The 24,737-nt window shown below is 43.5% G+C and overlaps 1 protein-coding gene across 3 annotated transcripts; it reads right to left on the bottom strand.

The window, feature by feature from the left end:
* Positions 1 to 10,139: 10,139 nt before the first annotated feature.
* PIGA (phosphatidylinositol glycan anchor biosynthesis class A) lies at positions 10,140 to 24,562 on the bottom strand. 3 transcript variants are annotated; one of them, XR_014527093.1, is made up of 7 exons: positions 24,533 to 24,562; positions 22,015 to 22,795; positions 20,130 to 20,262; positions 18,140 to 18,272; positions 14,534 to 14,740; positions 11,485 to 13,767; positions 10,140 to 11,144 (listed from the first exon to the last, which is right to left on the bottom strand). XR_014527093.1 is itself a non-coding variant. In XM_083507176.1 (7 exons), the coding sequence occupies exons 2-6, from the start codon at positions 22,730 to 22,732 to the stop codon at positions 13,510 to 13,512; spliced, it is 1,449 nt and encodes a 482-aa protein (XP_083363302.1). In that variant the 5' UTR covers positions 22,733 to 22,795; positions 24,533 to 24,562; the 3' UTR covers positions 10,140 to 12,903; positions 13,508 to 13,509. The 3 variants fall into 3 exon arrangements, 2 of the variants coding, with proteins under 2 accessions (XP_083363302.1, XP_083363301.1); XM_083507176.1 differs by having other exon boundaries at positions 10,140 to 12,903; positions 13,508 to 13,767; XM_083507175.1 differs by having other exon boundaries at positions 10,140 to 13,767.
* Between the last annotated feature and the right edge of the window lie 175 nt (positions 24,563 to 24,737).

Here is a 24,737-nt window from a genome sequence, read left to right as displayed (position 1 = left end):
TAAAAATTATTTTCAAGACAATCCATCCCTGCCCCCCACCCAGGCCAAGATGTGTAGCTGACTCTGAAAAGCACTATTTGCAGTTTTCCCTTCTCCTGAAAATAAGCAGCAGGAGGATCACATCACCATCACGAAGACAGTTGCCTGTCATCAATGCTCCAACGCTGCCTTAGGCTTCTCCAGGCTTTTGCCATAGGTAATGGCTATACTCTCTTTCATGCATTTGGTGGTGCTTCCCCTGCACTGCTCACAAGACATAAAGGTTTCCTCAAAAGCCACAGCAGTTGGCACTCTGGGGCCTTGTGGGCAGGCAGAGCTGCCAGAAAATCTCTTACACAGAGGCTGGCAATAGCCAGGTCAGTGTCTTTGTCAATCCAGTCCTGCGTGTTCCTTCCAATTATTTCTTACACACTGATGTGTGTTTGGAAATATGCATTGGTACAAGTATTTGAAAGATTCCTATCGGCCCATAAGAAGTCCTGAAGTCTATGGGTTACCTTTACAGTTGGTTGAAACTCTGTAACGTTTAATCCAGAGTATTGACTGGATTTTTTGATTTTTTTTTAATACACTTTGTATTACTGTCAGGAGTGAGCTGGTAATAAATCACACTGTGCAAGCTGGAGTTAACTCTTTGTGAGCAAGAACACAATCTGCACAGACTTGGCAGGGTTCCAGGCCTAATGATTACAGCACCTCATTCCTGGTAGCTTTTGCCCCATGGATCAGTTGCCAAGACTGAAAGTCCTGGCCTCCTCACAGCCACCTAAGTCCCCTCCTCTCCATGGCTTTTGGCAAGCAATCAGACTGTGCCACACTAAAGACCCGACTCCTTCTCTGTAAAGTGCAGTGATCAATTGAATACATATGAAGTGAAACAACATTTTGGTATCCCAGTTCCAAACTATACATACCAGAGATAAAGGTAAAGGACCTCTGGATGATTAAGTCCCATTGAATTTGACTATGGGGTGCGGTGCTCATCTCGCTTTTCAGGCCAAGGGAGCAGGCATTTGTCCTCAGACAGCTTTTCCAGGTCATGCAGCCAGCACGACTATATTGCTTGTGGTGCAACGGAACACCGTGACGAAAGTCAGTGCACACAGAAACACTGTTTACCTTCCCAGAACGAGCACCCTGATCCTGCTAAGCCTGATGTGTGTGACCCAGGACTTCATCCAGGAGTGCTAACTTGAATAAAATATTGGGGGGTCCAGGGAAGCCCTGGCCTGCATAATCAATCACATGACACAACACACACACATACTATTTGAATGGCAGTGACCATCGACTTGGGGGGTGGGGCTTAGGCCCTAGGAGTTGGCTCCTATGACTGTGTCCATCCACTGGATTTCAGCAGACCTAGTAACACACTGGCTCACACTGGTAGCACGAGATTCTCCTCCTCTTCCACTAGCTGTGGCCCTCCCTTTTGTCCCAAAAGAGGTCAATATAGGTCTTAATCCAACACTTTCACACATTGTCCTATAGAGGTGTGGAATACATTTCTTATACTATAAGAAATCACCTTCCCACCCTCGCCCTGAAAGTTGTTTTCTTAGATTCTACAATTTCAAGCTCATTATAAATGAACAATATTCTTTCCAAAGTGGCAGTGCTGTAGTAGGAGGGGGCGTGGCCCTGCATGCAATTTTTGAGGGGCCACAACCAAACACTCCTACAGCAGGCTCCCAACTCAGGGGCGGAGGCCGCCTCTGCAGAGAAGCTGTGCCCCTTCCTCGTGCCTGGCTGCAGTTCTGCTCCCAGGTGCGCCCTGGGTGCGCTTCATGAAAGGAGCTACAGCAGGCTCCCACTATTCCCCCCTCCCTGTGCCCCTGCCCCAGGCAGTGTTTCCATACACTCCACTACAGCAAAGTGGGACTGTCTTCCTACTTGTGGAAACTGGACTTCTACACCTTAACCCCCCATGGTAACCTTGGCAACTCCTGTTGTGTGGACACCCAATAACACATTTGATGTGTTAGTGACCAACAATCAACACCTTTGTCTGTCAATGGCTTATTTCCCAGCCCCCAAACTAGGCGAGCTGCCTGGGCTTGTGATCCTAAACTTTAATGCAACTGCACTTGGCATACTTTTAACCAAACTTTGCTTAACCCATGAATTTATGAGTTTGATCCAATTCTAACCCTCTACTGAATCTAGAGGTTATAGGGAGTCTGCCCCTCCCCAATCTTATGACAATACTTAAGGCCCTGCTAAGCTTCTCCCCTCCCCGTGCTTGGTGCCTAGTTCATTTCATTTGGTAATAGATCATGATGCAATTGGCCTTCGTTAGATACTTTAGGAACACGTTTACTTTATCTTTTGTTTCTAAGATTTGTTATATATATATTTAATATATATGATAAAATAATATATGCCAGTCATTAGTCTGCACCAGGCGTCCTATTGGGAAGACCCAGTTCTCTGAGTGCATGTTCTGGAAGTTGGGCAATAGGGGCAGTACAGGATTCCTATTGGTGTACCGACCTCCCCGCTGCACCAAGGATTCCCTGCCTGAGCTGCTTCAGGTTGTGGCGGATATGCTCCTGGAGACACCTAGTTTGGTTGTCCTTGGGGATTTTAACATCCATGCCAACACGACCTTACAAGGGGCCGCTCGGGACTTCGTGGAAAGCATGGCCTCCATGGGGCTGTCCCTGAATAATTTTGGCCCAACTCATAGCCACGAACATGCCTTACACTTGGTGTTTACCTCTATGGATGTTGGTGATCTGACATTAACTAAAAGCGAAACAAAAGAAGTGCCATAGTCAGATCACTTCCTGGTGCAACTGGACTTCTCCGCGACCCTTCCCCTCTGCAGGGAGGTGGAACCAATTCGGATGGTCCGCCCCCGCCACTTAAAGGATCCAATTGGCTTCCAGAGAGTGGTAGGGGATGTTTTATCCCATGTTGATGGCCTTTCAGCTGATTCCCTGGTGGCCCGCTGGAATACTGAGTTAACCAGGGCTATTGACTGTCTGGCTCCAAAGCGCCCTTTCCGATTGGATGGAGCCCGGACAGCCCCTTGGTTTTCCCCGGAGCTGAGGGTGATGAAACAATCGTTGAGACGGCTAGAGCGCCGGTGGCGGAAAACTCATTCAGACCGGACACGGGCTAGAGCTCAATGTCGAGCCTACCAAGTGGCAATGGCGTCAGCGAAGAGGGCCTTCTTCACCGCCTCCACTGCATCTGCAGAAAACAGCAGCAGGAGACTTTTTCAGGTGGTTCGCAATCTATCAGAACCACCTGCACCACCAGGGCCTGGTAGGGACCCCAAGATCTCCTGCAATGCTTTTGCAAAGTTTTTTTTTGCAGATAAAGTCGCTCAGATTCAGAAGGAGGTAGACTCCACCGTGGGAGCAGGGCCAGGGTGGGAGAGTGCTAGAGTTCTGTCTAGTCCTGTTACATGGGATCAATTCCAATCTGTTACCTCTGAGGATGTGGACAGGCTGCTTGGACAAGTGAAACCGACCACCTGTCTCCTTGATCCTTGCCCATCCTGGCTGATAAAAGCGAGCCGGGAAGGGCTGGGCGATGGGCTCTGTGGGGTGGTGAATGCTTCCCTCTGTGAGGGAGCCTTCCCAGACCTGCTGAAAGAGGCGGTCATTAAACCGCTTCTTAAAAAAACATCTTTAGACCCAGCCAATTTGGCCAACTATCACCCAGTCTCAAATTTACCACTCTTGGGCAAGGTGATTGAGCGGGTGGTTGCCAAACAACCCAAGCACGCCTGGAGGATGCGGACCATTTGGATCCCTTCCAATCGGGATTCAGGCCTCACCATGGGACTGAAACTGCCTTGGTCGCGCTGGTTGATGATCTCCAGCGGGCTAGGGACAAAGGTGAGAGCTGTTTCCTAGTTCTGCTGGATCTCTCAGCGGCCTTTGACACCATCAACCATAACATCCTTCTGGACCGTCTAGAGGGGCTGGGAGCACTGTTATACGGTGGTTCCGCTCCTTTCTCCTGGGCCGTGTCCAGAAAGTGGTGGTGGGGGATGAGTGTTCAGACCCCTGGGCTCTCACTTGTGGGGTGCCTCAGGGTTCCGTCCTCTTCCCCATGCTTTTTAATATCTATATGGAGCCGCTGGGAGAGATCATCAGGGGGTTTGGGCTGGGTGTTCATCAGTATGCAGATGACACCCAGCTCTACCTCTCCTTTAAATCAGAACCAGTGAAGATGGTGAAGGTCCTGTGTGAGTGCCTGGAGGCGGTTGGAGGATGGATGGCGGCTAACAGATTGAGGTTGAATCCTGACAAGACAGAAGTACTGTTTTGGGGGGACAGGGGGCAGGCGGGTGTGGGGGATTCCCTGGTCCTGAATGGGGTAACTGTGCCTGAAGGACCAGGTGCGCAGCCTGGGAGTCATTTTGGACTCACAGCTGTCCATGGAGGCACAGGTTAATTCTATGTCCAGGGCAGCTGTCTACCAGCTCCACCTGGTACGCAGGCTAAGACCCTACCTGCCTGCGGACTGTCTTGCCAGAGTGGTGCATGCTCTAGTTATCTCCCGCTTGGACTACTGCAATGCGCTCTACGTGGGGCTACCTTTGAAGGTGACCCGGAAACTGCAATTAATCCAGAATGCGGCAGCTAGACTGGTTACTGGGAGTGGCCGCCGGGACCACATAACAGCAGTCCTGAGAGATCTGCATTGGCTCCCAGTACGTTTCCGAGCACAATTCAAAGTGTTGGTGCTGACCTTTAAAGCCCTAAACGGCCTCAGTCCTGTATACCTGAAGGAGCGTCTCCACCCCCATCGTTCAGCCCGGACACTGAGATCCAGCGCCGAGGGCCTTCTGGCGGTTCCCTCATTGCGAGAAGTAAGGTTACAGGGAACCAGACAGAGGGCCTTCTCGGTAGTGGCGCCTGCCCTGTGGAACGCCCTCCCAGCAGATGTCAAAGCAATAAACAACTGTTTTACTTTTAAAAGACAACTGAAGGCAGCCCTCTTTAGGGAAGTTTTTAATGTTTGATGCTGTACTGTTTTTAATATTCAGTTGGAAGCCGCCCAGAGTGGCTGGGGAAACCCAGCCAGATGGGCGGGGTACAAATAATATATTATTATTGTTGCTGCTGCTGCTGCTGCTGCTGTTCAAGCTAGTAGTGGGCTGCACAAATTTACCTAGACCTAAGCTAATATTGGAGGGCAATTGTTTACATGACTTGGATTAACATCTAAGGGATGGGAAGGAAAAGGGAACCTACTCTGGTTTCTAGCCATCTTGTGCATACAAGTATTGCAGAAAAAGCAGCCCTCCATTAGATGTAGCTCCCAGAAGCCAAAACAAGTGGGAGACATAGTCCCCCAACTATTTTTCGGTCCAACATGGAACACAACATTCAAGATGCTACTATTCTTTATCTATAATACTATCACTGGGCTTGTTCCTTTCTGGCAGTTTGACCAAACTGAAAGGTAACTGACATTCTTTTAGTGCACATTTATTACTAATGCAGGAAAAAAGAAAAATGCTTCCACCTTGTGGAGTGACACATTATAGCATCTGTTTAGTTCATTATGGGAGCCAATTCATTTTGTGCATTCTTAGCAGCAGAGGAATCTTTGGGCATTTTCCACATACATGTCATGACCCTTGGACCTGATCTTTCTAAGGGTAACACCTATTTCCTCAAGGAGAAAGTCCAACCTACTAGTATGAAACAGACATACTAGACAGCAGGGCTTTTTTATAGGAAAGAAATGGTGCAGGAACTCATCGCAAACAGACCTTTGTACTAGGAGTCCACATGCATCAGCTCTGCCAGTGCACAGAGCAGCCCTGCCTCTCTGGTTTGCACACACAAGCAGGGTGTTTTGCAGAGCAGATGCGCAGGGAGGCTGAAGAGCCTCATCAAAGCTCCACTGCACCTCTGGCTCACAAGAACACCCTCTCTGGAGTCCAGAGGATGTCCCCTTTGTACTCCAGGGAGGGTCTTCTTGTGAACCAGAGGTGCAGCAGGCAAGTTTATGCTGGAACAGCGTTCCAGAGAGTTCTGACTCCAAAAAAGCCTTGCTAGGCAGAAAGGTTAGCATCAACATTAGCGTCATTTTCCAGCCCTGCTTCTTGCTGACTCATGAATCATGAATCATGCAGCTTTCCCCCTTAATGTGTTGTCCTTCTGCCATTGATTTCCATGTGAGCCAACCACGCGCCGTCCTTGGTTCCACAATGGCAGGCGGGAGCGCTCTCTGCTGCTGCGCTCTGCGCATCCGCTCAACAGCTGATGGGAGGGAAGTTGTTTCTTGCAGCCAGCTGAGTTGCACAGCTTCCCTGCCCTTCCTTGTGAGATTGAGGGCGAGAAGGGAGGAAGAGGGTCTCCGCTGCCCCTTGTTCCCCTCTTACCCTTCCAAGCAAAAGTGGGGGAGACAGAAAACAAGCATCTTACTTATGTGTGCGGGGCCCTGGAATGCAACCTCCATGTGAGTGAGGAGTCTCCTCTACTGAAAACAAATAATGTTGCTGCTTCTTTGACATTTTCAGCATACACACTATTTATCACTATTTCACTATCATCTGATAAAACATGGAACAGACTCTTCTACATACAGCAGATGGTGCTGAAACAGGCAAAATCTCTTAAAGCAGAGATGAATGAAATTAAAAATAAAATCATAAAGGCAATTTAAAAAGACACGGACATTTTGAATTAAAAAACATGTGAACATTTGACATGGTTAGGAAGGGGATGTTAATAAAATAGAAGCCTTTTATATGCAAATGTCTGGAGAAATGAAGCAATTAAATGATAAAGTGGAAATTCTGGGAAGTCAGACAGAGATAGAAAGATATTTGGATAATTTGGCATTATTAGAATTGAGAGACAAAGAGTTCTACCTATGATTTAGAACAATTCCTGAAGAGAAGGGTGAAGATATTAGGGTTAAAGTCATTAATTCCCTGGCATGCTTTTTGGAAAAGACTATGGATAAAATCATAGAATAGAATCATAGAGTTGGAAGAGACCACAAGGGCCATCGAGTCCAACCCCCTGACAAGCAGGAAACACCATCAGAGCACTCCTGACATATGGTTGTCAAGCCTCTGCTTAAAGACCTCCAAAGTAGGAGACTTCACCACACTCCTTGGCAGCAAATTCCACTGTCAAACAGCTCTTACTGTCAGGAAGTTCTTCCTAATGTTTAGGTGGAATCTTCTTTCTTGTAGTTTGGATCCATTGCTCCGTGTCCGCTTCTCTGGAGCAGCAGAAAACAACCTTTCTCCCTCCTCTATGTGACATCCTTTTATATATTTGAACATGGCTATCATATCACCCCTTAACCTCCACTTCTCCAGTCTAAACATGCCCAGCTCCCTTAGCCGTTCCCATAAGGCATCGTTTCCAGGCCTTTGACCATTTTGGTTGCCCTCCTCTGGACACGTTCCAGTTTGTCAGTGTCCTTCTTGAATTGTGGTGCCCAGAACTGGACACAGTACTCCAGGTGAGGTCTGACCAGAGCTCAAGCTCATCTTCTTTATTTCCCATGCTTTGCGCATTAGTGTACAGACATTGAAGTCCATTAATCAATCCCCCGTGTCTCTTATTTAAGGATTTTTTCCTCCCACCACTAGGTCTGCGTGCTGTTTGCTCCATTTGGTCTATGACATTTGGATGATCATCTTCATCAATTGATAGACTCCTACCTTCAGGAGCACTGTCTCCCTCCTCCACATTAGTCAGTTTAAAGCCCTCCTGATGAGGTTTCTGAGGTTTTTGGCAAAAACATTCCTCCCAACCGTTGTGAGGTGCAGCCCATCGATAGCCAGAAGTCCATCTTCAAGAAACTGCAGTCCGTGATCTAAGAATCCAAACCGTTCCTGTTTACACCATTTGCGAAGCCAGCTGTTCACTTCCACTATTTTTCCCTCTCTCCCTCGACCACGTCGTTCAACTGGGAGGACAGATGAGATGACAATTTGTGCATTTAATTGCTTCAATTTCCTGCCCAGAGCCTTGTAGTCTCTTGATCTTCTGGAGGCTATTGCTTGCAGTGTCATTGGTTCCCACATGAACCAAGAGGAAGGGGTATTTGTCAGTGGGTTTTATGATTCCTTGCAGTCGTTCAGTTACATCTTGGATCTTAGCCCCGGGGAGACAGCACACTTCCCGAGACATCTTGTCAGGCCCACAGATCACTGCTTCTGTTCCCCTCAGTAGGGAATCCCCTATCACCACTACACGCCTCCTCTTAGGTTTGGTCGGGGTTCTTCCATGAGCTGTCCGTTCCAAGGTCACCTGCACATTCCCTGAGGACTGACTTTGCTGCTCGTCTTCATATACCTGATCAGCTGTAATGAGGGAGAGATCCTCAAATGGAGTCTGCTCTTCATCTTCCATGCTAGGGGAGAGGACCTCAAAGCGATTGTGTATTTCTAAACAATCAGAGCGAACCCTGGGCCTCCTACTTCTTTGAGTCACGTTTCTCCATATATCTGGCTCCTGTGTTGGTGGACTAGCCTCCTTCTCAGGGGAGTCCCCTGTCTCCTCCTTGGTGGCTCAGGGGAGTCCCCTGTCTCCTCCTTGGTGTGCTGTGTTGCTTCCAAGAAGAGCTCCAGCTCTCTAATTCTTTGGAGCGTAGCTACACGTTCCTCCAGTTCCTCCATCATAAAAAGCGTGAAGACAGGAGAAATAACTCGCCCCCCAAAAAACCCTAGGTCTCCCCCAACAAACGTTTGAGACTAGCTCCCCTAAATCTAAAAGATGGATCAAACTGCCCTGCACCTCTGATAAGCTCCTCCCACAGCTAATCACCTTCCTCATCAGAATTCCTGCCCCCTCTGACCTTTGCACAGGGAGAGCAGCTAATCAGCCACAAAGAAACACACACACAAGAAAACCCTTTTTGCTCCTTCTTGATTTGGAGGCAGAAACAGACAAAATCTACAGAAGTAATTCACGTTTTGCAAAGCTAAGAAAGGTGCCAAGAGATATTCTGGTCCAATCTGTTAGAAAGAAAATTAGAGACAAAGTCCTGCAGCAGCATTTTGAGACTAGGTTGAAAATTGACAATATAGATGTGATTGTACTGAAATAAATCCCACAGCAGACACCGCATAAAAGAAAGTCAAGTAAACTTACGCAGAAAATCCAAATTAGATGGAACACACCAGAGGAAGTGACTTTCACCTTTAAACATCACAGATATTGACTGGATTCAGTACAGAAAGCAAGAGAAATTTAAACTAGGTGTGGCGGTTATGTAAATAGATGAGACTGAAGGAACAGAACTGGTAAGTACAGACTTGACAAAATAATCTGCCCAGATGTGGATTTCAAATATTTAATGTGAAATATAAACGGAGCAAATGCTCCTCAAAAGAGAAAAAAGTTATTGGTTTGAAAACAAATGAAACTGAATCTAATTTGTTCACAAGAGACACGTATCAAGAAAAGGGATATAAAATATTTGATTAAAAGAAAATAGGTGAGGAATCTATCCCTGCAGGACTGAAGAAAAAATGGAGTTCTATATATACATTCCCGATTTTGCCTCAAACTGGTATTTTCCGATGAACAAGGTAGATATGTTGGGGTGGAAATTAATATCTAAGAGATTGAAACTTTGGTTGTAGGCATTTATGCCCCAAATGAAGAGAAATCTGTATTTATATAATAACTTGTGGACAGGTTGATGGACTTTTCATATGAAAATTTGTGCCTTATGGGAGACTGGAATGACGTGGTCTCCCCAATACAGGACAGTAGAGAGAAAAATGTGGAATCAAGGAGACTGTACAATTAAAACAAGGGAACAGTAAACAGTGAAAGGTTATGGCCTCCAACTGTTTTCTCATTTACAATTAACAGAAATATTTAAGTTGGATAATAAGACTTGGTATAGAACAAAAAAGACACATATTGAAATACAATTGCGTACAGATGACAAACATGTTATTGCAGAAATATATAAACTTAGTTGAAATTTGAAATGCAAGAAAAACAAGTTAAATGATGCATGATTAAATGGGCAAAATAAATGGTTCTAATATACAGATGAAACAGGAACAAATGTGGACTAAATGGTTAAAATACAGATTGTGTTGTGATTTAAAAGAGAGTTATTACAAAATGATGTAAAATTGGTACCTAACTCCTGAGAAGTTAGGAGTTCTCTTCTCCCCCCCCCCCTTTTTGGTCTGTTTTTATTTAGATTAGTTTTTTACCCTGATAAAAAGATATCTGATATTAATCTTTGTATTCTTTTACAAACTTTAATAAAATATTTTTTTTTAATCCCGACTGGTGATAGAACACTTGCCATATGGAAAATAGCATGGACCAAGATCACTTCCAAAAAGCCTCTACATCCCTTTGATAGTCTATTGACTAGATTGAAAAATTGTGCCTCTTAACTACCTGTGTTTCCCAAACAGAAAAAATGTGTAAAATTACAAAATGATCTAACCTTGCTCACTCAGTATCTCACACTACAGGGAAACTGGAGTGCCTTACAATAGTGAAAATAAAAAATTAGAATTTTCAGCTATTAAAGCAATTCTATGACATAAGGACATAGGAATGCCATTTGAGTACTGGTGATCAAGATAAAAGCTGGTAAGTCACATTAACATTGCATTCACCAATGTGTAATGTCAGTAAGAGATGTAAATTTTCAGCTTCCAATTTTGTTTGACAGTTGGTCTAACTTGTGCAAGTTCTTTTTGTAAGCCACCAAATGCCACCTTAAGCAAGCCTGTAGCACCAACCCCTTCACCTCACCCCATAAAAAAATACATGCATGCACCTGAGGGATGCAAAAACTTTGTACTAATACACTGAAAATAGAGGAAAATACTTTGCTTAAAACATTTGCTTATTTGTGTGAACTGAAGTTATGTTTCAATTCCTTAATGATCTCCAATGGTCTTTACAAACCTGTCAACTTCTCACTTCTCTGCATGTTTACTTGGAATCAGGTTCCACAGGCTGTGTTTGCATGTAATGCGAAGCCAGAAAATAAAGTTTATTAAACCACTAGGGATTAAACTTCAAGCTAGGCACTGATACAGGCATTCCTGCTTCAGGAAAATAAACCATGGAGGGTATGGTTTCCTGTGACATTTGAACTCAAACAAATCATGACCACTAGCCAACTTGAAGTCATGGCAACCGTGGTTTGTTTGTGGGAAACAACTACAGTGGTGCCCCGCAAGACGAATGCCTCGCAAGATGAAAAACTCGCTAGACGAAAGGGTTTGTGGTTTATGAGCTGCTTCGCAAGACGAATTTCCCTATGGGCTTGCTTCGCAAGACGAAAACGTCTTGTGTTTTTTGCAAGTTTGTTTCCTTTTTCTTAACACCGTTAATACAGTTGTGACTTGACTTCGAGGAGCAACTCATAGAACGCGGTGTGGTAGCCTTTTTTGAGGTTTTTGGTGATTTCTGAAGCTTTTCCAAAACCGTGCTTCGCAAGACGAAAAATTCGCTAGACGAAAAAACTCGCGGAACGAATCAATTTCGTCTTGCGAGGCACCACTGTATGATTCCAGGTTTGGATGACATACTAAGCCAACCACTTTGTGGTTTGGTTTCCCCACTTGCAGAAGGCAGAAGCAAAGTAGGAATTCATATTTTGTGGCTTAGCATTAAATGTGAACACAGCCACTAGGTCCCACTGAACTTATTCCCCAATAGGTAAAGGTAAAGGACCCCTGAACAGTTAAGTCCAGTCGCAGATGACTCTGGGGGTGTGGCGTTCATCTCGCTTTCAGGCCAAGGGAGCTGGCGTTTGTCAACAGATGGCTAGCGCACAGAAATGCCGTTTACCTTCCTGCCGAAGCGGTACCTATTTATCTACTTGCATTGGCATGCTTTCAAACTGCTAGGTTGGCAGAGAGACACGGGTGGCGCTGAGCCTCTTGGGCTTGCTGATCGAAGGTTGGCTGTTCGAATCCTGAAAGCGAGATGTGTGTCGTACCCCATAGTCACCTTTGACTGGACTTAACCGTCCAGGGGTCTTTTACCTTTTATTCCCCAATAAGGGTGCACAGGAACGTAGCTTTAAGCTGAAGAAGGTGGCAGAAAAGACGCATGGACAATAAACAGGATCTTAAAATTAATTAATTAATTAATTAAAAACCTCGGCACTTGTACCTTACAACATCCATACAGTCCCCCCCCCCTCCAGAAGCACATATCCAGCACATGCAGTAATCATTATTCATACATGATCTCTTAATTTTGCATTCATACTTTCACAGCCAAGAAAAAGAGCCACCCTTAAAAATACTAAGCAACTAGGGTCTAACCTGATTTGCATTTTACTCATATTCAGTCCCTGTGGGGACTTCTTCCAGTGGTGTCTGCCTGCTACCCTTAAAGTAGGAGGCAGCTAGGAGCCACAGTGAGACAAATTAAACACCAAGACCGCAAAGCACAGAGAACAGTGTTGATTGTCATATCAATATTGTAATGGGATGCTAAAAATAACAAAATAGCCAAAACATAGGGACAGTTCAGATAAACTGGGAAGCCAGGTGCATGATGAAGAAATTGGAAGGTTCCAATTCTACTTTAAAGCAAACCACAGTCCCCTGTAATTAATGAATTTAGGGAACAATGGTTTATTTCTGCCATATTTTATAATCCTATGCAAACGGATTTGGGAGTAAACCATTTGGATTTCTCAGAGCTGGATAGAATTGCACTAGTTAACAAACCAGGATCTGAAACCATGGTTGATCCTGGTTTATTTCAACAAACTATGGTTTGAATAACTCAGAATAACAATCCCCCAGGTTTATCCATAAAGGGGAACCATAGGATTTGGGTTGTTTGTTTTTTTTTTTTTACATAAAAGCAGAAGCTTCCAACCTTCTCCTTGTTGCACCCTGGAGATAGGGAGGCTCTCTTGGGCTTATCCGTACAGCATGAAAGCAGTTTCCAGATGTGTCTGAACAAAACCATAAAAAGTAAATTGTAACACCAGCAAGAAGCAACTTCTTCCAAAGAACACATTTTAAAATGTATATTCAGGAAAGCATGCAAAAAATTAAAATATGCTTATTTTCATACTGTTCATTAGTGCCCAAGAAACCTAAAGAAAAATTCAGTCCAATCTCCTCTATGGGACCTGTGTCTCACATTGGTGTCTGACCCTTAAAAAGCACACCTGACACCTAGAGTTACAATTTTGATCTCCACTTGGTTTGCGCTGGAACAGAAGGTTCATCTTTAAGGCTTGGGATATTAAAAATAGGGAAAGCAGTAAAATTCCACCTATTCACCCAAGTCTTTCTTTCAGTAATTGCCACAATGAGATTCTCCATATTTAGACAAAATCATTCAGGTTGAAAGAAATGTGATCAGCTATTGTGGCAGGTCTTGGCAAGCATAACTATCCTAAGCCATTTTAGACTATCCTAATCTGAGGTAGAACATCTTCTTTCCAAAGATCAAGAAAAATTGTCCAATAATTTATAAAAACATTGCTTGGCAAATGTAAATCTAACAGCCAATGCTAGACCATAGGAGAATGCAGTCCTGTTTGTTAGCACCTTTAACAGAACGAAGTCTTCTCTTTCTTGTTTTTATTGGGGAAATATTGTCGAGTCCATGCCCCGTTTTCTCCTGTAGCATTTATTGCAACATCAATAAGGTAATCTGGTGTCAGCCGCCTCAAGAGGATCAGGAAAAGAAAGCTGAGCACAGCAAAAAGAGCAAAAATGCAGCCGGTCACTGGGCCACAGTGAGAGATTAGTCTGTCAAGTCGTTTGCCCATTGGTAATACAGTTTCATCTGCCACTCTGTCATACACCTAAGAAAGAAAGGGGGGGGGAATACATGAGGGTTGTCTGCAATGTTTAGATTGCATCATCTAATAGGCAAGACATCTGCTTATAAGGCTGATTATATTCTAAGTCCAATACAGGGTGTACTTCTGCATATGCACAAGCACTTGTGGGGCTTAGGAGAGATCTCAGAAAGAGGTCCATAGGTAGCAGCGCTCTCTCAGCAGCAGGTCCACAGACTATTTTGCAAGGGGAGGCTCTTGATTCTCAATAACATTGCATCTAGGGAGGCGAATTTACTCATCTGACTAGGGTTGCTCCAGTACAGAGTACAATGTATGTGAAGGTTTCTGGTGGAAATAAGTTAGGAGTATCTAGTAAAGACTGTTAGTTAGAAGGATTTCCACACCAACAAGCTAAATAGTGAAACAACTAGGAGATGATATGCAAGGGCCCAAGTGAAGGCAATTTTAATGAAGCTTGCAAATTATGCTACCAGCACAAGGAATTTGAGAACTTATTTCTGTTACGTAATATCACAACAAAGTATGACATAAAAACAACATATTTGTAGAGCTGCTCACCCTCCACTCTGAAAAATACTCAAGCCTCCCTGCTGAACCTTTGACCCTTCAGATGCTGCTGGGCTGCCATTGCCACCACCCCTGACCACTGAGCACGCTTTTGGGGGCTGATGGGCATTGCAACACCTGGAGGGCCACAGGTCCCCCCCCACACTAAAACAAAGACCAGGAAAATATAATGGGTCTCAGAATATGGAAGTGTACCTACTTTTTCAGTTCTCTTTGCAACATCCTTCCAAGTATAGAAAGTTTTAACGTTGTTGTGTATTATTTCTGAAGACAGAAGCGATCCCGACTTCAGTTGACGAATTGCCTTTTCCAAACCATTACAGAGAGATTTCACAGAAGGTTCACATAAGATTATAAAATTATCTGGCAGCACCTCAGGAATCCCACCAACCCTAGTACTCACCACCTAAAATAGCAGGAAAATTTATATTATACTTATCAGGCAATTTAGGTTTCAAAAATACTATATCAATAATACAACACAGTAATGAATGTTTCACCTCCAAATGATCAGCTGTAAATGTATAAATAAATGTGTTGTCTTGCCCTTCCATCTAGGTGGCATAAATGGCCTTCTCAGCTTCTATCTCAACTTTTATCCTTATAGCAACACTGTGAGGTAAATCAGATGAAGAGCATATGAATGGCCCAAAATTACACAGGGAGACTCATGACTGTGGAAACTCCTCAAGAAAGGAGACACTTTGATTCAGCGCCATTTCTCTCTCCTTTGACCCCCCCGCCCCGTTGTCAAAACAGGTCACTTCTTGCCCAAACACCCTCCACCAGTACTAATATCTTACAAATCCATTAGACAAGCTGTTTTAATTTTGCTCTTTTGTATTAGATTGAAGGTGGCGTTTTGACATTATAAATCCATATTTTTATTTTTGCTATCAGCTTCCTTCAGTCTTTTTGAGGATAGACTGGATGTGGGACTTCCAGGAGAAAAGCTGGCTGGCTAGTCATTGACTGCTGACACTACAACAAGATAATTATGCTGTGATTAACAATAGGCAAAACATAAACCTTTGTTATTACTCTCTACCTTTGAAGATAGGGAGATTAAAGGACCACAAGCTTAATGTAAGTCAACTGTGTGACGCAGCAGCATCAACAGATGTATAACGTCCTGATCAAGGGAAGTCGTAATCCCACTCTACTCTGCCTTGGTCTGCCTTGGAATACATTGTCCAATTCTGGGTGCCACAATTGAAGGATGTCGACAAGCTGGAACATGTGCAGAGGAGGGCAACCAAGATGACCAAGGGTCTGGAAACCAAGACTTATGAGGAATGGTTGAGGGAATTGGGCATGTTTAGCTTGGAAAAGAGGAGACTGAGAGGGGATATGATAGCCATCTTCAAATATCTCAAAGGCCGTCACATGGAAGATGGAGCAAGCTTGTTTTCCCAATGGCTCCAAGTTACAGGAAAGGAGATTTCAACTAAACAGTGCTGACAGTAAGGGCTGTTCATCTCCCTCAGGAGGTGATAGACTCTCCTTCCTGGGAGGTTTTTAAGCGGAGGTTGGATGGCCATGTGTTATGGATGCTTTAGCTAAGATTCCTACATTGCAAAGGGTTGGACTAGATGAAGTTTTTGGATGGAGGAAACGTGTTGGGAGCAAGGAATCACCATTGTGCCTGCATAATAGCCCTGAAGGTTAGTCCTTGGGACATCAGGTCAGCTAAAGCTCCCTTCTTTTAATTACTTCTGAGACTGGGATGAATTACGACGGACGTGAATCTATCCACCACTTAATTTTCACCTAGAACACAAATGGACTGCTGGCGTAAGATGAGACATTACCTAACAGCCAGAAAAAAAAAATGTCTTAATTATTTGTGATTAAGAAAGATTATAAACGGATAAGGGTGTTTAATAATCTTTATTTTATATTACTTTTAATGCTCTGTCCTTTTTGTGAAGTGCTACAAAAGTGAAAATAATTTCTTTAGCATAAGAAAGGAATGCAATTCTCTATTAAAGAGATGAAAGTCATCTTTATTTCTCTTTTTTCTCTCTTTCTTTTTATTTTTTATTACCTTTATTTCCTGCTTTCTCTACTCTGGATTAATGAAGGTATGCACAAAAGGTGTTGGATGGAAGGTGAAAGACCATGCGTGAGAGGCAGGGAAGATCTCCCAAGTGGGAGCTGGGAGGGTCCCCCACCTTCTGTGGGGGACAAGAGCTAAGCTGCACCTCTGAAAGATGGCTTTCTATCCCCCCTTTATGCTTCTTCTTTTCTTTTTTATTATTTGGATTAGTTGTTTTTTAATTGTAGTGTATGCTGAAAAGTACACACACACACACACACACACACACACACACACACACACAGTGCTTTTTTCTTTAAAAATGTTTAGGGGTACTCTCATTTTGACTCAAGAAAATCACCATTCTATAGTTCAAATCGGGGGAAACAAATGGACAAAAGTACAAAATTCACAAAATGTTTAGGTGTATGCATACCCCTGCATACCCCCAGAAAAAAGCACTCTCTCTGTGTGTGTGTGTAAAGGTTGGATGTAAATAAATCAAGCAAATGAAGATGAATTAATCAAATGAAGTAATCAGTGTACTTTATGACCTCTTAAGCCAATTTCATATGAACATACATGAAAATATTAAATAGAGTAGAAAAGGCCAGCACAGCAGAATCCTCAAAACTGAGCAGCACAACAGATATACATAGCAGTTCCTAGAGGCTACATTTTTTATGTCTTCCTGCAATAGCCAGAAGGGGCAGTTTATCAATCACCTGGCAGGACACAATACATAGCTGGTGGATCATAAATTGAGAACTATGTGACAAAGGTGGAAATGCACCTTTCAGGGTTCATCATCCCACTGGAGCTGTGAGCAGTCACACCCCTGAGAAACAGAGAGAGGGCTTCTCCCAAAGTTCTGCAGGGCTGAAGGATACCAAAGAGTCCAGAGACCTCAGACTCCAGCCTCCCTGCCGCTTCAGAGAGATGCAAGGAGGAGAAACCAAACTCCTTCCCTTTGCTGTAGAAGCACCATCTCAACAACTTGCAGCAGGCAGAACCAATGAATAGATGAGCTGGATTGCTCCTCACCCATTCCTTGGTATATGCCAGCCAAACATTACTAGAATAAAAAGAGGCAGTTAGGAATCTATAATTCCTCCTGTTCAGTTTCAGCAGTGCTTGCGACTTGCACTCTTTTCTGCCTAGCTTACTCTAGCAGCCACGTCAGAAAACATGGAAGTCTGTAATTACTTGAGAACATTCAGAGACTCAAAATGATTTTTTTAATTTAATCCAAACAGTGAGTGATCTTCTTCCAAATGAACCAAAATAAAATTTGATTTAATTCAATCTTTTACCTCAACATTTTCATTTTATATTGTTTTTCTTTCTCCTATATTGCTAAACTGTAGTATAATCTCTCCTTCACTAGATACACAATGTGGCAATCTAATGTTTAAAGCTGTCAATGAATTTTTTTTAAGGATAATGATTGAGTCTTCAGTTGTCCAAATGCTTCTTTCTGAATCAAAGATGAGAATAAGCCAAATAATCAAGGTTCAAACACGCCTTGCATTCCTGAAATATGCAAGCCAGTTATGTTAAAATTCTACATAATGAATACAGAGAACTGACAATCAAGTTGTAAGTCCCATGCAAACTGATTCTTCATTTCCAAAGAACTTGTAGTTATAAGTGTAGACACTTCTGTTGGATATGTTATTCAAAAGTCTGCTTGTTAATGCGTAGTTGTATATTATGTTATTAAGAAAATGTCCAACTAGTCTCTCTAAACAAGGAAACTGTTTTTACCTGTAAACCACAACTGGCAGCTTCCACAATTGCCATGCAAAATGCTTCGGTGAGAGAAGTGTTGAGAAAAATGTGTCCCTGAACCAAGACATTTCTAACATCCTGATGTTCTAAAGCTCCCAGGAGACGGACTCTGCATGCAATTAGAGAAAACAAGTTTTTTAAAGGTAACCTTTGCAAAAGTCTTCATAATCATGTGTATGATCACAGTCAAACGTAAGCACTTGTCAATATCACTAATTTTGTGGCTTATGAACTTTCTTAGCTATTTACACTGCTGACACTGATGGGCTGGACTGCATATCAAAACAAGCTCCACAATGCTTTTAAATGGCATTGGTTCACACATTCGGATACAATCCATAACGGGCATAATTCAGCCAACATTTAATGACACCACATAGAGAAAACTTTGTGATGGGTATCCATTATGATAGTCTCCAAAATGGATTGCCGTCATGTACTGTGAGGCTGACTTTTAAAATGGTGCAGACAGTTTAGCAGGCCCAAAACAGAGCAATGCAGTTATCTGCACTAGTTTCCATGTCATTTCTGGGCCTGATTTTCAGTCCTGGCATTATTTTTTAAAGCCCTAAACATATTGGGGCCAAGTTACTTAGAGGATTGCTCTTTGCCAATACAGTCAAACCTCGGTTGTCGAACATAATCTATTCCAGAAGCTCGTTCGGCTTCCAAAATCTTCGAAAACTGAGGTGCAGCTTCCGATTGGTTCCAAGAGTTTTCTGCATTCAGCGGAAGCCGCATCGAATGTTCAGCTTCCGAAAAACGCTCAAAAACCATTCGGGAGCGGAAATGGTTTGGGAGCTGAAACATTCCAAAATGGAGCTGTTCAGGAACCGAGGTTTGACCTTATATACATTTTTCCTTTTCCACTTTCACTCGCCTAAAGAGATGGGCAACTAGCTGCCGTTTTATTCATTTAATTTTTTATTTTATTAAATTTGTACCCTGCCTTTCCTCCTAAAGGAGCAAGTATGCTTATTGGAACACTCTTCCCCAGGGAATGCCAACATTAAGACTTTTGTGCCAAGTAAAGAGCTGACTTTTGATAAAGTCCCTCACCAAAGGCTCACGGGGTAAGAGATCAGTATTTTGCAGATCAGTATTTTGTTAAGAAACAGGAAGCAGACTGTAGAATTAAAAGGACAGTTCTTTCAAAAGAGTGATGTAGAAAATGGGAGTTCACCAAGGATCAGTGTTATGACATTTGCTTTTTAACTTGCTCGTAAAATGATCAAGGGCTAGGAATGAGCAGGGAGGTAGCCAAATTTGCTAATGATACCAAGTTGTTCAAGCTGAACAAAACAAAAAGGGACTGTGAAGAGCTCCAGAAGGATTTCTCCAAACTGGGTGAATGGACAGTAAAATGGCAAAAAAAATAAAAAAAAATCCAAACTTCACATACAGTCAAACCTCGGTTGTCAAACGTAATCCATTCTGGAAGCCCGTTTGGTTTCCAAAATATTCGACAACTGAGGCATGGCTTCTGATTGGCTGCAAGACCCTCCTGCACTCAACCAGAAGCCGTGTTGGGTGTTCGGCTTCCGAAAAACATTCAAAAACCTGAACTTTTACTTCTGGGTTTTCGGCTTTTGAGAGCCGAAATGTTCCAAAATGGGGGTGTTTGGGAGCCGAAGTTTGACTGTATATGCTAATGTAATCTGGACTGGTGGTGAATGACTAGGAACAAGACTTTGGGGCTATAGTGGCTAGTTCAGTGAAGAAGCTCAATGTGGACCAACAAGGAATAGAAGAAATACAAGTATCTTAAGAAAGTAACTGGACATCTTATTTAAACTGAGCAAGAAAGCAATTTTGAAAAGATTTTGAAGAACTGAATACTGATTGACCATCAAGCACCTTCCAGATATGCACCTCCCCCTTGCAGCCTTCCTCCCAATGCTCACCCAATTCTTCCTTTGACCCTTCAATCACCACAACAGTATTAAAACAAGAGCAAGGCAAGTACCTGTCATGCAGCTGGTATCTTTCCCGTACCTCTTCTAATACAATTCTTTTTGGTCCTTCTCCTCCAACTAAGAAATGTAAATCTGGATACTTCTGACAAAGTTCAGGAATTATACCACTAAGCAAATCTATACCTGAAGACATAATATTTAGAGGCAGTTGGTATTTCAGATTTGTTACTTATCTACCTGACAAAGCATTCCATCATACGTCAGCATCAAAAGAAAATGATAAAAAAACTGTGTTAATAAAATTGCAAATAAAAAACTATAGTGTACTGTACTGGGTTCCTTGATTTTTTACTGTGACCAGATTTAGAGTTTATTTCTGAAGTTTACAAATTTACTTCAACTCTATCTTACTCCATAAAAATTTCATTACTGCTGCAAGATCTCAGTGGTACCTGATTTCTAAGTATCTGCTACACTACAAGCAAAGCTTTGTGCAAAAGCTGCTTTTTGGGAAGTAGACAACAATCATATGTTCTACCCACAGAAGCAGGGAGGATTAATGGAGAATATATAAGGCAGAACAAAACTTAAGAGAAAGAGAAGATAAAGTGTCTTGAACAATTACTTTCTTCTAGCAGTTGCACTAGAAAACCTGTTTCCTCAAAAGTAAGTCCTCCTGGGTTCAGAAGAACTTACTCCCATGTAACACAAGACTGGAAGCTGTGAGGTGGCATGGCTACTGTCAGGAACAGCAGGGAATAAAGTCCACTAGCAGAGAAAAGGTAGCAGGGATGGATTCTCTACTAGTATCTAAACTACTAGCCCAGAGGCAACAGTCCAAAAGGAAAATGCACTAGATATTGTGTAGGTGGATTACCAACATGCCTTGTACTGGTGAAATGAAGGTAGCACACTGCACTTTCACTATCATTCCCCCTAAATTAATTGCAGTCATATCCTGCCTTTCCTCCAAGGAGCTGTGCATGGCTTTCCCTTGCCTCATTTTATACTACGAAAAGCCCCGTGAAACAGTACAGGCTGAGAGATGACGTGACTCAGGGTCATGCTGAGCTTCACGGCAGAGCAAGAACTTCAACACTGGCTCCCTAATCTTAGTGTGACACTTACACGACAGCAAATTTTTTAAAGGCAAAACATTGTGCCAGTCAGTATTTTTTTTCTTAAAAAAAAATGGTGCCGGTACAGCTAGAAAGAGTTAATGGGCCAATGCCTTTTTTGCTCTTTGCTCTGAATTTGTTGTCTACCCTAGGTTTTGGGTTAAGGCACCCCTATATCTCACAACATTCCTTTTTATTTTATGTATTTGCATGTTTGGAGGAACAGAACAAACTGTATGCATTATGACCGTTCTTCTATGCCCTCTACCTGCAACAACAATAGCTCTTGCTCAGGTCATCATGATCCTATGATATCACAGCAGTCTCACCTGTAGTTTCACTTGTTAAAACTGGCAGCCCCACGCAGTTCCTGCCAAGCAGCATGTGAATCCACATGCAACTGCATGCGGTCTGCCACAGATCTAAACAGGATTTTATACTTGCCAGGTCTTAAAATATTTAGGTGCCAGGCAGAAACTTTCCTCTGTAACCAGGTCTTTGGCCTTTAACTATCTGCGACCTTTTAGAAGTGGGTGGTGTGCTTTTAATGTATTTCTCTATTCTCTTTGTTTCAATGCATCTGTGTGGGATTTATAGTCTTTTTGTTTGGCTGTAAGTCACTTTGGGCTTCCCTGGGTAAGATAAAACAACTGACAAATTTAGTAAATAATAAAATAATAAAACCAGCCATAATATCATGCAGCAAAACTTAAGTAAATTTAAAAGGTAGATACAAACAGAAAGGCAATTTCTGATCAACTCTATAGCATTAGAAAGAAGCTACATTAAGTGCCACGTATATTTTGGATCTCATTACCTTTTCTATATACAAGTCTGCTGACAACAACAACAGTTATTGTGCTTTTGTTCCTTCTAGATACATCTGGAGTGAAGTCAGTAGGATCAACGGCATTGGGAATGACAGAAACTATTTCAGGATTCAGTGCTGCTCTCAACACAGTATTTTCCTTGCTAGTGTAAGAAACACATATTATGTGGTTTGTATCACATAGTGATACAGTCAAGAGTTTGTTTGTAAGCACCGAACTAACATCAGCAAATCCAAAAAGGGAATGGTCTGTAAAAACTGTCCGTAGTTGCATTGTCTTGGCATGGAACAGGGCATCATGAGCCATAGCAGAAAATGAACTATGGGAATGGACAATGGTGACTCTTTCACGTACAAATATATACCTGAGCAGAGGCAGGCTATGGAAGAGAGTTGTTGCAGTAGACTGGTTGTACATAACTCTTAATGGCAAATAATAGACTTTCAGTCCATTGGTGAGGTAACGAATGCCTTTACGGTCTTCATAAGCATGAGTGACAATGATAACTTTGTGTCCTCTTTCAATTAGGCACTGTGACAATTGGTAGATGTGGCTTTCCACTCCTCCCATGTTTGGATAAAAAAAGTCGGACACCATGCAAATACTATGAATTTTACTTGAACATGATGGAGATTTATGACAGTTCACCGTGGAAGAAGACAAGGGGCATAGGAACTGCATGCGATTTCCTCTTTGACCTGCCATAGTAGTTTAGCAATCAGTCTGAAAAGTAGACATTCAACATGAAGAAAAGGCTCCATCCATTTCCTAAAAGAGCAAAGAAAAAAATACACATTACACATCAAGGCTAAAAAAAAAACCTCACCACTTACAGAGGTCTTCATTGTACAGCACAATACTATGCATGCTTCTGTCAGAAATAAACCACATTCTGTTCAATAGCATTTATTCTTGTCCCTAGTAAGTGTGTTCAGGATTGCAGTGTTAGAATAAAGACTTTGGGGGAAGCCATTATCATGCAATTTATCTGCGTCCCGCCCAGCGTTCAAAATTAACCAGTCGTCAGTTGCTTTTTACAACTCAGGAGTGAGTGCCCCCCTTGCGACCGTTGAGATTTCCAGTCACGTGGTTTGCAACCGAAATCTCCTGTGGCTGGGTGAGAGCAGTGTCACTAACTGAAGTGTTCCCTTTCCACTTGCTCCTTTTGATGTGCTGAGGAAGAGAAAACCCTTTCATTGTTGTACAAAGCTCTTTCACAGTTAAATGGATTGTTTTTCTCTTGCGAGGGATGGGTGTTACTGTCCCATACATGCCTAAACTTAAGTCCCACTGTGCTTGTTCACTGTACGACCTGTACCCTCCAAGTACCACAAAAAGGACCACATAAATTCTCTATGCAAAGTTTTTTTTTTACAAATTTATGAAGATAAAGGTTTCAGTAAGCTACCTGCTCTAATTGCGTAAAAGAGGTTTGGTTTTTACTTTTGCTGGAATGAAACTGCTTTGCAACTTAGAATCATAAAATTGTAGAGTTGGAAATGACCCCAAGTCATCTAGGCCATGCATAGTCAACCTTTTTATACCTACCGCCCACTAATGCATCTTTCTTGATGGTAAAATTTCCTTACCACCCACCAGTGCTTGATGGAACAACCCCTGATCTAGACCAACCCCCTGCAATGCAGGAATCTCAACTAAAGCATCCACAACGAACAGCCATCCGACCTCTGTTTTAAAACCTCCAGTGAAGGAGACTTAATTGATTCTTTGTTTCAAAATAACTTGTCTTTTGTGCACAGCATTTATTCCATCTTTAGCTAAATCCCCCATCTTATCCTCATTTGGTTTAGTAATTGTCTAAAAAAACCGTGCCTGTATGTATTGTTGTGGTGACTGAAACCTAGGTTGAGGGTGCCATTTCTCCTAGCTTTTCTGAATTATTATTATTATTTATTTATATCCCGCCCATCGTGCCGGGTTTCCCCAGCTACTCTGGGCAGAACTCAATAGAATATTAACAACTTCAACCATTAACAACTTCGCTATACAGGGCTGCCTTCAGATGACTTCTAAAAGTCAGGTAGCTGTTTATTTCCTCGACATCTGAGGGGAGGCTGCTCCACAGGGCGGGCGGGCGCCACTACTGAGGCGGCTCTCTGCCTGGCTCCCTGTAACCTCCTCACTAACCCTGGGGCTGCCACTGGGAGCTGCATTTCTGCAAGACTGTGGACTACAGCGCCAGGAAAGCCTAGCTCAGCACAGGGATGCTCCAAGGGCACGAGGCTCCTCGGGTCCCCGCAGGCACCGGAGCGGGAGCCTTTCAGAGAAACGGGGCCTCGTGGGATGCCTGTTCCTTATGACACCTGCCCACGGCGACCCAAGGCGGCTTCCAGGCGACCAACAGCAGGCAAAGCCCCGGGGAGGGAGGCGGCCCACTCCTGAGAGGCGGACGGGCAAGAGCGGCGCCTCGAGTCCCCTGGTGGGAGAAGGGGCGCGGGGGGGAGGCCTCTCGGCGGCGGAGGCCCCGCGGGGCCCGAGGCTCACCTGGCGCCCGCGCGAGCGAGGGACTGCTCCTTCGGCCGCCGCTCCTCGGGGACCCTCGCGGCGGGAGGCGGCTCTTGCCCTTCTCGGAGCAACAGCAGGCGCCGGGACCCACGCACCGCTTTGCCCACACGCCGCCTTCGGAGCGCGAGAGAAAGCGCCCAATGGAAGGGCAGCGCCCGGAGCACGTGGTGCAACGAAAGCCAAT

Source organism: Podarcis liolepis, assembly GCF_965112155.1.
Source record: "Podarcis liolepis genome assembly, chromosome: 6".
In the NCBI taxonomy this organism is placed as follows: Eukaryota; Metazoa; Chordata; class Lepidosauria; order Squamata; family Lacertidae; genus Podarcis; species Podarcis liolepis.
Note: the sequence above shows the minus strand (reverse complement) of the source record. Positions and strands in the feature narration are given on the sequence as shown.

Bases quoted from the DNA above. Each gene is read 5' to 3' on its own strand.
- PIGA (XM_083507175.1), bottom strand. From the start codon at position 22,732: ATGGCAGGTCAAAGAGGAAATCGCATGCAGTTCCTATGCCCCTTGTCT. The intron at 20,263-22,014 runs GTAATGAGATCC...TTATGTCTTCAG, and splicing joins CAGACTTGTATATAGAAAAG to GTATAGATTTGCTTAGTGGT. The intron at 18,273-20,129 runs GTACTTGCCTTG...AATTGCATGCAG, and splicing joins AGATACCAGCTGCATGACAG to AGTCCGTCTCCTGGGAGCTT.